Consider the following 15,639-nt stretch of genomic DNA (forward strand, 5'->3'; position numbering starts at 1 on the left):
AACACTGAAACGTAAAAATATATTGTTTCTCGTTTATCAACTTTCTGTTTTCTGGAACATAGAAATTTTCAATTTATGTATTGACATGTAAAATTTTTGTTGCAAAAATCTTTGCTCACTTAATCAGAATTATTGTTTCAATTTGATATCATATAACACAAGTTGTTAGCAATTAGTGTCGGTATCTAATATAACTCCCTATTGAACGGTAATAAAGAATGAGTTAGGATATACTTAGCTTGACACCCTGTACAACCCATTGTTATTCTAAAAACATTTATTATGTTTTTTCACAAGAGGACAGGCGAATTATGTGCTCGTGGCATTCATTTAGACAAAATGTTGCTTTTTAAATTTCGCAGCGCTCACTCCATGCGTATTGCCCAGGTTTGAGTTTCCTTTTTTGTACACTGTTCTGTTAACATCATTGCCAAGAATCCGAGAATACCTTATACTGAACAGATAAGTTAACTATAAGCTTGAACCCGTACTAGTAGACTTGTTTCTTTCATCTAAATGCTCCGAAAGTACAGTACTTACAAATATATGCTTTGAATTAACATATATATAGCCTTTGTTTAATAATGAGTTTAATTTTAGAAGAACCTGAATGCACTATACAAAGTTCTGTTTTTTAATATAGTGAATTATTCCAAAAGAAATTAAACTTGCAGTATATTCGAAAGAACAACAATTATGGATTAAACGGAATAAATCTGAAATTCTCCTTTTTATTACAGTTCTGTTATTATATAAAAGCCATGACTAAGGTAGTACCTTTATAGGTCACAATAAGTCTTTATTCCGAGCTCGAGTTCGCCAAGGTTTTACTTACAGATTAAGTGTGATACAAATGGGTATCTTTTATACCAATTTTAAGGTTATAGTGGTAGGGTATAAGAATTATTATTCCATGGAAAAAATATTTTTAAAATGTTTTATTTAATAGACAATGATACCAAATGTAAAAACAATTTTAAAAAAAAATTTCAGTAATAATACAAAATATGAGTTGCATCTTAACATCTGACTAAAGTGTCAAACAACAACTTCACCACAACAGTATATGACCCCATTCCACCAGCATATAAAAAAGCTTACTATTGTAAATGTGATACAATGACTACAGGTTTTATAATGAATAGCAGTTATGCTTTGATTTTATTTCATAATTATTGAACGTCAACAAATTAACAGTGACACAAACAAGTTCTCAATATTTTTAGTATTTTATTACAGTTAATGATCACATTTTTAAGGTCTCATATATCTAACTCAATAGGTAATACGCCAACACCAACACCACCTTCATGTGTACACATAGGCTTCAATCCTGTCCATTCATCTTTCTCAGGATCATAGCATTCTACAGTTGTCAATTGCACGATACCATCATAACCACCAATAGCAAACAATTTGCCATAAGTAGCAACCATGGCTACTCTACTTCTTCGAATTTGCAAAGGTTTAACATAAGTCCATTCTTTCTTCACTGGATCATAGCACTCTACACTATTTAAAAACACTGAGCCATCATAACCTCCAGCTACATACAGTTTGCCATTTAATGCTGCAACGCCTAAACGACAACGTTTAGTCAACATGTTTGGGGCATCAGTCCAAGTATTTGTAGATGGATTATAGCATTCTACCTAAAAGTGAATTTAACACTATACTTTATTTCAGGAGTTAACATGTGCGTTATAACAAAATAGTAACAGGTTAGGTATAGAAAAGTTTGTTTGTTTGTCCGAGCAGCAATATTTCAGCTATATTCAGACGATGAACATGAAATTGATGATAAAATGAACATGAAATGATGATGAAATGAAAAAAGGGATGGGACACAAGGACAATGGGGTCGACAAAATTTGATTGCCACTGGAAATAAGGAGAGGTGGGTAGGGTCGGGCAATTTAGCCATCTGTGGCGGAGCCCTATGGTTCCTACTCCGGGAGAATACCACAGTAGGGTTCTTTTACGTGCGAGGAACGTGGCATCTTTCCCAACACGGTGCACCACTATGGTTTGCGGTCAGGTTTTCCGTGTTATACCTGACAGCCCCAACATGTAACACGCCATGGGTACCCCATTCCACCACCTGGGGCACACATCCCAGTTGCTCTGTGGGCAGAGCGCCCTAGCCCCCGGCTAGGGTTCTGAGCACTATTTAGACGCCTTTTACGACAAGCTTAGCGCTGCTGCAGGCCTATTCTTTTAACACTGCACGGGGTGGTATAGAAATGAAATGATTCACACCGCACAGCTTGATATAACTGTAGGGGTCGAACATTGAGTATGGACAAAACATTCAAGCCTGATACAAGTATGAATTAGACTGTAATTAATTCTTTAACAAAACATAACTTCATGACACAGAAAGCATGAAAGAGTTAAAAATAAACTATGAAATTTGCAACCATGCGTTTCCTAGATATGACCATCCTTAAATTATTTGACATGTCAAAGAATGTCTTGAGTGTAACTTTTGCTTATAACTACTGCTAAGTTTTGGGACCCACTGGACCAACCAGACAACATGGGGCAAGAGCATTGATTACTTGTTTAAAGTACTGCTAGAATTTAATGCTATGTTGAAACTAAAATTATACATGAACTGAGTGATATTGGTAAAACATGAATTTGGAATATCTATGAAGCACCCAACAATAATTATCAAGCTTCAAACACATCTATCTATGATGCCTAGACTTATATAAAGTTTCATCAAATGCCAATGAATAGTTTAGGAGCGTTTGACCTGCCTTTAATAGGTGATCATGATGGATCAGGTCATGATCCGTTGTAAAACTTGGGTCACTTCAAAACAGTATAAACTAGACATTGCCCCTAATGGAACTATTACCTCCTGCAGCCTGTTGAACTCTACATACATTTGGGGACCAATGTGGACATACGATTCATATTGGACACAATTTTATGGTGGATGGACAAAGCACTTTTGACACACAATTTGCTGCTATTTCTAAAACACCCAAACAGGAATCAGCACTATTTATTTGTTGAAAACACAATTATAACAGAATATGACTAACTCTTGACAATATGCATATCTCTATACTGGTAATCTAACATTCCATTTTCTAAATAATGTCAAAGAATGTCTTGAGTGTAACTTTTGCTTATAACTACTGCTAAGTTTTGGATAGTATGCACATCTCCAGGTGGTTATATTACATCCCACAAAGTTTCATAACAATACTGCAAGCTGCTTAGAAAACAGTTTGGACGGACGGACAGGTTGAAACCTATATACACCCAAACTAGTGAAACCCCCACTTTATATCAGAATACAAGGAAAATAAACAAAGTCCTCAGCACACAGGAAGTTATTCCAAAATTGGATCCCACAATATGGCAATCTACAGAAAGAATGTATTAAAATTTTGATTTGAAAATATTGTTACGAACACACTGAAACACAGATACTTGAACACACCCACAAGAGTAAAACTGTACTTACCCTCTAATAAAGGACTGAATAGCAAATGCATTTTTCCACTGAACTTTACACTGATGCAGTTTTAATAACAATTATTTCCTAACAAAGTAGGTTGAAGAAATCACATGTAAATAAGAAAAACCCTTGATTTCCTTATATGGATAATCTGCAAGTTGAAAGAGTAATCAAAGAAACCAAGATTCTGAAGATTGAATGTTTGATTTTTGAAATGCGCTCAATTAGACATTCACAATGATATATCATATGACCTCCTTCGACAAAGCTGACAATTTGATGCAAAATCAATTCAATAATAAGTACTTATGTCAAATTTGAAATTTTCAAGTTGTAGTTTTGTTGTTTTTTTTTTGGTGATAATTGGTCCTTGGTTTTGTGTCAAACGAATGTAATTGAGTAGATATTTTATTCATTGTGAAAAAAAGTATATTTGTTGTTGGGTTTGAAAAATATACCCCTGCTTAAATATACTAAAACTTCAATAGAAAAAAAAGACCAGATATCTCAAATCTGTAAACAGTATGTTTATTTCCAGAACATGGACAACACATGGACAAAAAAAAAATTCAGAATTATTTGGCCTTGAAAAAAGTTACAAGGTCAACATCACACAATCATGTCAAGATCACAAACATAACTATTTAAAACAATTAAATAATTACAACTTCTGAACGGACAGTGGGACAATTGTCAATTTACTCTCAAAATGTAGAGCTCATCAAGGGGGTAATTTCAAATACTACATGTGTGCACTTATCTCTCTTGCCATTTTCTAAAAATCAAGGCTCAACATTTACAGTAAGAAAACTTTTTTTTCGCTCTGTGACCTTTGACCTTGGATGTAAAAGAAAGGTCATATGGATCAAAGATCATTGGTAAAGGTCCCAGATCACTATGATTACCGGTTCTTGGAAAAAAAATAAGTATAATATTTCAAGGAATGTAACTCCCATAAAGTTTGAAAACAAATTACATGTTTATGTTTATAAAGTTATGTGTTTCCTTGAGTTTGTAATAGTTTACAGATTGATTCTATCGAACACCCCAAATTATTCATGAAAAGCCAAGGGTAGACAAAAGAGGAAAGGAAAACAATGACACCTTGAACAAATAAGTTTTTATGGTGTAGATGGATACACTGTAACAATCCACGAGTTCATGATGACGACCATAAAACTTCTGTAGTGATGACCTCAATGTTGTAGAAACATAACCTTGTCCCAGAAGCCTAATTGTAAGAAGACTAGCGTGATACAAAAAATCTGTGTTGTTACGGTCAGCTTTGGCAATGTATGAGTTGTGTTATGAAATCTCCATATGAAGGTGTTGAAGGGATGTTGCCACAGATAGAAAGAGAGTTGATAACATGGTTTGACATCATCACATTTGTCAAATAGTTTTCAATAGTAAAGAAAGATACAATGAACTATTTAAGAGGAAACTGACTTTTAAAATAGATAATGAAATTTTATCTCAGTCACCTCTTATAGTACATAATGACCTCTTTTTTTGTAAACAAAGTATGATATTATATCTTTAAAATGAACAAGGGAGACCATTTGTAAAAAGCCATTATAAGTTTTTGATATTTGATAACTTCAATAAGGGATGATGAAATCTTTTAAAGGGTTGTCCTATAAAAGTCCTCAACAAGTTCTATAGATGGTCTAAATTTGGTGATAATATCATAAAGAATGAAGAAACACAGCATGTTTAAGTAAATGTTGGGGAAAAAAAAACTTATGAAAAACAATAAGGTCTTTCCCATGTAGGGAAAACCTTAAAAAACTGACAAAACTCAATAATCCATATCACTGAACACTCTATATAACCCCTCTAAATCCATGAAACTTTTTGTGGTATAAACCCAGTACACTAGAATCTGAGTAATATGAATCCTTTTTGGACTTTAAAATTGGTCTGAATAAGATAGATGTTCAGCACCAAGGTTCAAAATAAATTTAAATCAAGGAAATAGATACTTACCATTTACCATATTTTGAAGTGAATCAGTAAAAACATAGGGGTTCTATCCAGGGGACAAGAAGTTATGATAGACACATGGACGAACAGGTTAAAAATATATATATATCCCAGCAACTTCATTACGTGGGGTATAAAGATCAACCAACTACATGTAATACATAATTCATGGTAAAAATGTGTTACATTGACAAAGATGTCAATACAAATGGCAGCACCATACCATTACATAAGTGCAATTTTTTTGTGTTTATTAAAGAGCCATCATTTTGGAATGAGTTAAAAATCAGGTCACATTACATAAATCACCTCAAACCTAAAGTTACCCTTTAAAACTCCTGCTTTAATTAATAAGGTATAAATATATCTCCATTTAAATGCTAGTACTTACAGAATCAAAAATAGACAAACCATCATGTCCACCACATGCATATATATCTCCATTGAGACAAGAAACTCCAGCTGCACTACGATGCTTCAACATACTGGATACCATTGTCCACCTTTTGAAAATAAGTAAAAGCTATCATACAGTTATTTTAAGATTTAAGAATTGACTAATTTATGTTTTGGCTAAAGCAGGTATTTCATGGAGTTCAGGACAAGAATTTAAGACCAGACATGCTGAGTCAAATCTTTATTGTGCTAGCTCACAGAAGGAACAACATGCAGGTAGGCATGTCACCAATCTCTTGACATTATTTTGACTCAGAGCCAACCAGTCATCTCTCTATTCCCTAATTACTGAGTGTTTGAGGATGAAACAGTTTTAATGTCTTTAGTTTGACTCAAACTGACCTCCAGCACTCAAGGCAAGCATTTTAAGGCAGTTTAACATGTTTAAGTATCTTTACTATTGATAAAGATGTGAACACATGTTTAAATTCCAACAAGAATGGTAACAAACATTCAAGCTTTATCATTGCTAAAGCTCTGATTTAGTATTGGGAATAAATAATTGACACAGGATATAAATTTGGGCAGAAATGATGTGGCCCCTAAATCCTGAGCAGTACAAGTCACATACCCTAAAATCAATCCTTGTCTTTTTCTTATTGTATCGCACCTTGTGGTATAATTTCAAAAAGAGCTGATCTACCTGTATACACGTGACTTCCGGTTTACCTGTACAATTCAGTTTTCTATGGCGCTAGAAAGACACCATAACTTAAAACTGAATCATGAACAGGGGTGGCTGGGTGGGTTATTACATATGTCAGGTAGGTATAATTTATTCATAAAATTCTAACTTGTATCCAAATTTGTTAATTTTATATCATAAATTAACCGACCTACCTGACATATGTACTATAGGATTTGTCTTGATTACAAAGCCTACTTATCATAGCTGTGGTATCATGATGAAGTTGTCAGAGACTCTTTTTCAGCTCTGTCTTCTTCCACTGTACACACATCTTTAAAAACCATGTATTTACAACCCACAATAGAAATAATCACTGACTCCTTGTCAATTATTTCTGTTCACAAAACATAAAGAATGTTTTTATCTACAATATCATCACATGTGAATAATGTGATGTGGCCGTTAAAAACCTTTCCCATCCACTAATATACATCTATACATCCTGGCTAGCTCGCCGGGAAAGAATTCATCAAAATACATTCAAATATTCAAAAAGTCAACATTCACGTCCTTCAAATAAAATTTGGTGAATGTTGTTGGCTGACTCCAGTCAGTACTTTCCATAACATTTTTCATTGATGCTCCCGTAAATAATGTCCAGGAAGGACCCACTGATCTAGTAGAGTGTCCTTTAACTTTTCCAATTTCCTTCTTTTTTATCTTATAGGCTCTTTTAATGACTTGAACTATCCACCTTGAAATTGTCTGAGCCGAAACTGATTTGTGTGGTTTATTTACCGCCAAAAATAATTTTGTTTCATCTTGACCATCTTTTTATTTGAATTCCTCTGTTCTCTTCAAATAATAGTAAATAGCTTTTTTAGGGTCTAGCTGTTTATTTTTTTTTTTTGGAATTTTCATGGAAAACTCTATCCTGCTTTAAAAGACCATGTCTAATGAAAGTAATACCCTTCTGCTGAACATTCACCGATTCATTCCCAATTCTCAACGACTGAAGATCTCCACATCTTTGAAATGTAGTAATCGCTATGAGAAAAACAGTTTTCCAAGTTAAATATTTCAGGTTAGATGATTTCAAGGGTTCTTGGTTCCCTTGATTACTCTTTCAAATGGTGGTTGTCTCAGCATATCTAAAACATGAGGTAAATCCCATTCAGGTAACAATTTTCCTACAGGAGGTCTAGAATTATATACACCTTTTAATAATCTAATTATATACTGATGTTGACCTATTGGTGTTTTATCAATGGGAGCTAATACTGATGACAACATAGAGCGGTATCCTGCTATTGTCCTGTATTTCAGACCTTTATCATAAAGATCAGTTGAAAAATTTGCACATGCTTCTAAATATGCCAAATAGGGATCAATTTTCCTTTCAGTACACCAGCTGTGAAATTTTCTGAACTTACTTTTGTAATCCTTCTGTGTTCCAGATCTCCATGACTGTGATAACAACTTTCGAGTGTTTTTAGAAAAGCCTTTTGCTTTGAAATTTCTGTCGATAGTCGCCATCCAGTCAACTGAAACACTTCGGGATTTGGATGAACAATTTTGTTTTTGCCCTGTGTCGTCAGATCTTTTAGAGGTGGTAACTTGAGTGGGGGAGTTACAAGAAGTTGCAATAACTGAGGATACCATGTCTGTCTGGGCCAGAACGGTGCTATCAGTATTAGCTCGTACTTATATTGTTGCATGTGTTGTAGTATTTTTGGCACTAGTGACAGAGGAGGGTATGCAAATGCAAACATTTGTTCCCATGAAATTGACAGTGCATACAGAGCATATGCCTCTGGATCTTTGGTCCAGGAGCAATACACTGGAACTTCCAATTCAATTGGTCTGCAAGTGTATTGTTTACCCCCAAAATATGTGCTGACTTCAGCACTATGTTGTTCTCTAAAGCCAAATTCCACAGATTCCAAGTCTGCTGACACAACTGGGCCGACCTTGTCCCTCTCTGTTTGTTCATGTATTGGACCACTGTTGTATTGTCCGATCTTATCAATACAGATTTGTTTCTCAACTGAGGAAGAAAATGTTTTATTGTCAAAATTACTGCTTCTAATTCTAGATTGTTTATGTGTTGAGTTTTCATCTTGTCTGGCCAAAGCCCCTGAATTGTCTGATTGATCATGTGACCTCCCCATCCCATGAGAGATGCATCCGTTGTGATTGTAAAAGACATTTGAATGGGAGTTAACAATCTTCCCTTCATAGTGTTTGCTGTACACAACCACCAACTGAGATGAATTTTGAGGTCTGGAGTACATGGAACTGTGTAATCCAGATTCATTTTGGATGGACTCCATATCCGAAATAAATGTATTTGTATTGGTCTCATGAACAATCGACCATTCGGGATCAGTTCCACACAAGATGCAATTATTCCCAGTATTGCTAGATATTATCTTGCTGAATTTTGACCCTTCAAAAGTTTTCAAATTTCTATTCTGAGATTTTTTAACCTTTCTTCTGTCGGGTATACTTTCCCTAGATCTAATCTGAACCTTCTGCCTATGTAAATTATATCTTGTGTTGGGACTAGATTGGACTTCTGTTTGTTCATAATAAAACCTAGTCGAATAAGGAGATTTATAATGACCTTTCAATCTTTTATAAGAATATTCCTGACTTGATTTACGGCAAGCCAGTCGTCCAGATATGTTGCTGATCTTATGCATTGTTTCCTTAGATGGGCCGCAATTGCCAAAATTATTTTCGTGAACACTCGAGGTGCACTTGTTGGGCCGAAACACAGAGCTTTGAACTGATATATTTTCTTTTGAAACGAAAATCTCAGATACTTCCTGTGTTTCAGGAAAATTGGAACATGTAAATATGCCTGTTTTAGATCTCAAGTCATTGCCCAATCTCCTTTTTTGACTAAATTTAAAATTTTTGACATTGTGTCCATTTTGAAATGTTGTTTTCGAAGATACCTGTTTAGAGATCGAAGGTTTATCACTGGTCTCATTTCCCCGTTCTTTTTTGGAACCAGAAAAAGTGTACTGTAAAAACTGCATTGCGCTTGATTTTCTGCAACCGGCTCTATGGCATTTTTTCCTAATAAGTTCCACTTCTAAAATGTCTATATTTTTTGCATTTACCACTGTTTGTTTTATACCTAAAAAAAGAGGCTTTTGAATAAATTCCAATTTGTATCCCTCTTTTATTATGGAGAGAATCCATTTGTCTTTTGTTATTTTCTCCATTTCCAGAAGGAAATGAGACAGTTGACCTCCAACTGGTATCTTCGGTAACAACATTATATTTCTCACCTTGTCATTGTTTTTTTCCTCCTTTAAAGGAGCCTCTGCTCTGACTGTTGTCAGACTTCTTTTGCTGACCTTGTCCTTGTGGCTTCTTTCTATCAAAGTCTGAGTTATTTCTTTGTACTCTTGGAATACAAAAAGAACTATTACATGTACCAGATTGCTGATTATCTGTGTTCTTATCTTTGTCAAGCAAAAGTTTCTTAGCACTACTAGCACCATTGTCTGGTTTTTGTTTTCTCTTTCTATCTTTACTTTCAAATTTTGGAAGTAAATCATCAAGAGTTTTTTTTTCTTTTCCTTGTTAGACTTAAGTGTGGACTCAAGCTTGTCACCAAAAACGCTTTGACCTGACAACGGCAAATCGGATATATCTCCGTTGTCTTCTAATGTATACAGAGAAGTATCAGTCATAGCAAGTTGCCTTCTTATGATGTGATGAAAAGCACCCATTCTTCCAATCTGATCAAGACATTTGGTAGTCATAGTAAAAATGTCACGTACTTGCTTAACAGCTTTGTCTAAATTAACAGATTCTTCAGATAATGTTTCAACCAAAGTACCCAAACTTTGCTGCACATACATTTGCATAATAATACCAAGATAAGAGGCCTGCTGTCCACAATAGCCTAATTTCTCTATCATTTTGTATGGTTGTGTAAATAAACTCTTCCCCGACTTGGAAAAAGCTGCTCGTTTACCATGTTTATTAATAAGACATCTTTCAATCATGTCATCTAAAGTAGGAACTTGTAAAAATGTTTCTGTCTCTTCGTCAACAGGAAACAGTTCCTTATTTTCCTCTGCAAATGCGCTAACAGCACTTTTTAAGGCTTTTAAGCATGCCAGCTACCCAATAAGACTTGATTTTGTGAATCATCTAGCTTCATGTCAGTCTTTTTTTCTGACTTAGTTGTTACAGCATCATTGCCAAATAAATCAAATAAGCATTTCTTAGTTTTGTCACTAAGATTTTCATCTATAGACTTAATGTATCATCAGATTCATCTAAATCAGACCTCTCATTTTCACCCACTTGCAGAGAGATTCTATCATCATCACTTTCCACATTTTCAGTGTGGACCTGATCACCCTGTGACTTTCTTTGTGACAAATTCTCATTTAGTGGTCTTTGTGACTGCCTATCTGGAGAAAATCGTCTTTGTGACTGACTTTCTGTTTCTGAAAAAACATGTCTTTGTGACAAATTTTCTGTATCTGGAGACAACCTTTGTGGTTGCACCAACCTAGAGGACATATTATCAAAAAATTTGTCTAATTTATCGTCCATAACTTTATCAAAGTCTGCGAATTTGCTGTTCCATATTTCTTCAAGCAAATCATACTTCGACTTTTTCTGTTTACCGGAACTAGACTTACTAACTGACCTGCATATGTTCTTTGTACTCTCCGCAGTTTTGTCCTCCATATGTGAAGTAGCTGGTGATAATTCACCATCACTGTTGTCCATAACCTTTGGGTCAGACATGACTGAATGTTTAAACATTCACAGAAGTGTAGAAACTATTCGACGAGCTGAAAAGACGTACAAAGTCTTTCGCACTGAGAAAGAAAACTGAATTGTACAGGTAAACCAGAAGTCACTTGTATACAGGTAGATCAGCTGTTTTTGACTTCCGGGACAAGCTAAATACCACAAAGAAAGAAATCCTATAGTACATATGTCAGGTAGGTCGGTTAATTCAAGATATAAAATGATGGATTGTTCTTGATCCCTTTTTCTTTCATAAATGGCTCAATTAAGTCACAACTCCCAAAATTAATACCAGCATTCCTTTTGTTGTATAACACCTTGTGATACAGATTCATTATTACTCAAGTTATTGTCCGGGTATTATGAAAATCCCTGTTTCTGGCCCGTCTTTTGTCCCCTAATTCTTAAATGGTTAAAATAACAACCCCAAAATTCAATCCCAGGCTTCCTATTGTGGTTTGGCACCTTTTGATATAATTTCATACAGATCTAGGCACTTACTATTATGTTACTGAACAGATATCATGAAAATTCCTGTTTCCAGCCCTATAATTCCTAAATGGTTCAAGTCACAACCCCTAAAATAAATCAAAGACCTCCCTTTGTGGTATGGCACCTTACGGTAAAATTTCATAAAGATTTTAATAGTTATACTCAAGTTATTGGTTGGAAGTGCCTATGGACACCATAATACCTTTATACAACAACAAACTTTTTTGCAATTGTATAATAACAAAAACAATATACATATAAGGTCTGGACTAGTTCCTGCCCTTACATTTTTTATTGACTGTCCCGCCTTAATATTTCACGACAAATTCCATCCTCCTGTTTTTTACCTGAAATTATTCTTGAACACACTGCACCCATCCCTCTCAAAAAAATCAACCACAAGAAAAAATTAATTAAAAAAAAAATAAAAAGCTTCCCCAAAGCACAGCATGATGTAACTGCGAGCCAGTAGCACAATACTTTGAAATTCAATTTAAGTACATGAATAAAGATCTGCTCCAAGGTGCACTAATGCATCTCTTTGTACCTCATTTTCAAAAAACTGAAATGCACCAGGTAACAATGCACAAGCTGAGTAGTTACCCCATTTTAGAGAAAGAAATATTTTTACGTAAACTTTCCCTTTAATCAGATGTGAACCTTTTGAGACCTAATTTCTTCTAAAAAAATCCTATGAGATGTAAGTTGTGTTTGCAAGGTCTAAGCATGAAAAGAATTCTTTAAAAATTTACAGCACATCATTATCTTCCTTCATGAACTTCTCTACATAATATGATGGTTAACATTTAAATAAAGATTGAAATGCATCGAACAGTTGAGAGAGGTTGAAATGTAAATTTTTTTGGCATACTTGACCATGACCTTGACCAAAACTTTTCCAAAATCAATAGGTATCTCACTTATCTATCATGTAAGAATATAGTAATGTTTGTTTGAATCAGAGGTAAACTTTCAGAGTTATAATCTGACAACTCCCTTCTTAAAAAAAAAAGAAAAAAGGTTTTTTTATTACTGTGACCTTGACCTTGAGTGATATTTCCCCAAAATTAACAGGGTTTGCACTTACCTAATTCATAACAAAATCACAAGGTTTGATTCGAATCAGATGTAAACCTTTTTTAGGTATCGACCATAAACCTCAATTCTATGGTAAACAGTTTAAGTTTTTTGGCCACTGTGATCTTGCCATACATGAAAGGTCCCCAAAATATACAGAGACCTTATTTACCTGGTATAAAACAATATCCCAAAGTTTGGTTTGAATCAGATGAAATCTTTTTGAATTTTCTTCTGGAAACCTCAATTTAAAAAAAAAGTTTAAAAAGTTTTTTGGAAGCTGTGACCTTGACCTTAAACTAAGGATCATACGGAAACCAATGTTAACGCACACCAACCTGCCCGCCATCACCAAACCAATAGCCAAGTTCAACTTTGTTAAAACTTAGCTAAAAACAGTAATTGATAGGGTTAATTCTGTAAGCATACTTCTTAAACCTCTTGTATATAGGCTGGGATTTTTATATAAACTGAAAAAAAAACTAATTCAAAATCGAACCATGAAAAACAGTCAAATTTTTTGGGCATGGTCCAATTTGGCCCATGCAACTGCAATTTAGAGATAAATGAAATCTGATTTTGATCATATACAAATCATATAGTTACTAGTTCCCTATAAAAAGCTCATCTTTCTATTTTACTCAAATTATTATATTGAAAAAAAAAAGAATGAATGAAATGCTTTGCAGGGCACAGCTTGATATGACAACAGAGGTCAATCCTGAACAGTTGGGCACATTATGGACACAACATTCAAGCTTGATAGAGTTCAGAATTTGGATTGTGATAAAATGTTTGAAAAAGAGTAAGATTCCAATATAGAATGGTACTGTTAAAAAACCTTTAAAATTTTCATTCAAACATTTTCTTCCTTTTACCTGCATTTCCCATATAATTAAAACATTTTTTTTACATGTTGAAACTGAATGTTAATCTTTTATATTGATTTCATGGCTATTAACCTTTTCTACAGTTCATGTGGGATATTCTCCTCACTGACACTGTCAATTAAACAATATCCAACTACAAATCTCGTTTCATTTCACATTTTTTTGAAGCCCGTCAAAAATTAAATTTTCAATTACATTAAAAAATTCTGTTTAAGAAAATAATTTCCTAGATGTACATAAGATTTAAAAAATAGACCCTTTTCATCAATTTGAATTTTCCTGCCAAATTTACTTGGTTAAAATTACTGTTCTTCACTTTCTGTTTATCAATCATAAAATATTGATGAAAGGATTAAAATTCTGACTGATTAAAACAGAACAAGCTTAACATTATATTTTGTACAAACTCAACTTTCTTAAAGCAAATTTAATACTTAACATCTTTCAAGGCAAAAAAGAAGTCCCTCAAATCTTCATTTCATTTAAAATCTAGATCTTAACTTTATTTGTAGCAATGATGGGACATTGTTATGCAGAATTACTGCCAGAAACATATTAACTAATTCTGAAAAAGATATTAATTGATATACAGACTATATTCTGTGTGTTGCTTAGAAGCAGTATGGAAGTTCCTGACAAGACCAGGTGACATAAGGTATTTTTGATCCTGAAGAAAAAAAAACTCAAAAATTAAACAAGAGGTTGCATGCTATGTTGTGCTAAGAATACCCCCCTCAACTTGGAAAGAAAGACACTGAGGCAATCTGTAAACAAGAGTAGATGAGCAAGGAACCTGAAAAGAGGAGACATGGTACACATCATCATGCAGAAGCAACATACCAAATATCTAAGCATTTCCTCATATATAAGCTGAGAAATCTCTTAAAAAAACTTCCATTATGTACCCCCTGAAAAAAAAAAACTATCCGTAAACATGAAGTAGATGAGTGAGGAACCTTCATGAAAAGGGGTGTGTGGGAAATGCTAAGTACAGACTCTCATGATAAGAGTAATGTAGTAGCCATGAAGTCTCTTTGTTATGTTCTTTTGTGTATGATCTTATGAATATATGGGCTTTGTAACCATAAACGATAATAAACGCCACTGAAAATTCTACAACCTATTATCACTGAGTTCCACTACATTTTGTGGTTCTGTGACCCCATACATGTATATATTAGATTGTAAAGTTAGACATATATATAAATTTGCAGATTCATTACTAAGTCAGAGAATCACGCAAAATCTGTGCAAGAAGTTGCCTCAACGCCCAGCAGACTTAACCCAAATACATCTAGTTACATGCCAATGCCCATGTAATTACACGCACAATGTAGATATGAACACTTCAAGGGCAATAGACACAATGCAACAGCAATATTCTATTCCAGCCCCGGAGATGCATACACACACATCAGATCATGTATGTAACTCAAATATGCCCATGAATACTCGCCCATCAGATTACAGAACACATCATGCAACGATCATAGGCTACCGCAACTAGACATACCTTACTTTAATGATGACATTCTCAAATGGCAGACATTTTGGGATCGCTTTGAATCATTAATTCATTTGAATGATACTTTGACACCCATACATTTAAATCTTTTAAATCAAACAATCATCTTGACATAAACTATACATGGGAAAATTACAAGTCTTTCTAAATAAAGGAGAGATAATTGGCAGAAAAATATCAAATAGAAATGAAATGGCAATTCTTTTTTTTTAATAACAAGAAAAAAGTTCAGAGACACCAAATATTTATTTAAATATAAAGGAATGCCAGATTAGTAAATTTTTTTTACCCATTTTTAAGAAGTTCTAGAGAACAG

General features: G+C 34.1%; 3 protein-coding genes across 6 annotated transcripts in view; all 3 read right to left on the minus strand.

Annotated features, from left to right (window-relative positions):
• Positions 1 to 1,210: 1,210 nt before the first annotated feature.
• LOC148612434 (kelch-like protein 18) overlaps positions 1,211 to 15,639 on the minus strand; it is a 93,166-nt gene continuing 78,737 nt past the window's right edge. For all 3 annotated transcript variants that reach the window (XM_088593852.1, XM_088593853.1, XM_088593851.1), the window contains 2 exons: positions 5,856 to 5,967; positions 1,211 to 1,652 (listed from right to left, as the gene is read on the minus strand). In XM_088593852.1, coding sequence (XP_088449978.1) covers positions 1,263 to 1,652; positions 5,856 to 5,967 — 502 coding nt within the window. In that variant the 3' untranslated portion in view covers positions 1,211 to 1,262. The remainder of the gene's footprint in view (positions 1,653 to 5,855; positions 5,968 to 15,639) is intronic.
• On the minus strand, positions 7,246 to 11,339 carry LOC148612435 (uncharacterized). Of its 2 annotated transcripts, none has more exons than XM_088593855.1 (2): positions 9,851 to 11,339; positions 7,246 to 7,699 (listed from the first exon to the last, which is right to left on the minus strand). In XM_088593855.1, the coding sequence occupies exons 1-2, from the start codon at positions 10,574 to 10,576 to the stop codon at positions 7,691 to 7,693; spliced, it is 735 nt and encodes a 244-aa protein (XP_088449981.1). In that variant the 5' UTR covers positions 10,577 to 11,339; the 3' UTR covers positions 7,246 to 7,690. Both variants share the same exon structure in this region, with proteins under 2 accessions (XP_088449981.1, XP_088449982.1).
• On the minus strand, positions 7,817 to 9,844 carry LOC148612436 (uncharacterized). The gene has a single exon (XM_088593850.1). It carries the CDS (start codon positions 9,836 to 9,838, stop codon positions 7,916 to 7,918), a length of 1,923 nt encoding a protein of 640 aa, XP_088449976.1. The 5' UTR covers positions 9,839 to 9,844; the 3' UTR covers positions 7,817 to 7,915.

The sequence above is a fragment of the Perna viridis genome, chromosome 7 (assembly GCF_037379345.1).
Source record: "Perna viridis isolate PV_CMFRI_1.1 ecotype Kerala chromosome 7, ASM3737934v1, whole genome shotgun sequence".
NCBI lineage: Eukaryota > Metazoa > Mollusca > Bivalvia > Mytilida > Mytilidae > Perna > Perna viridis.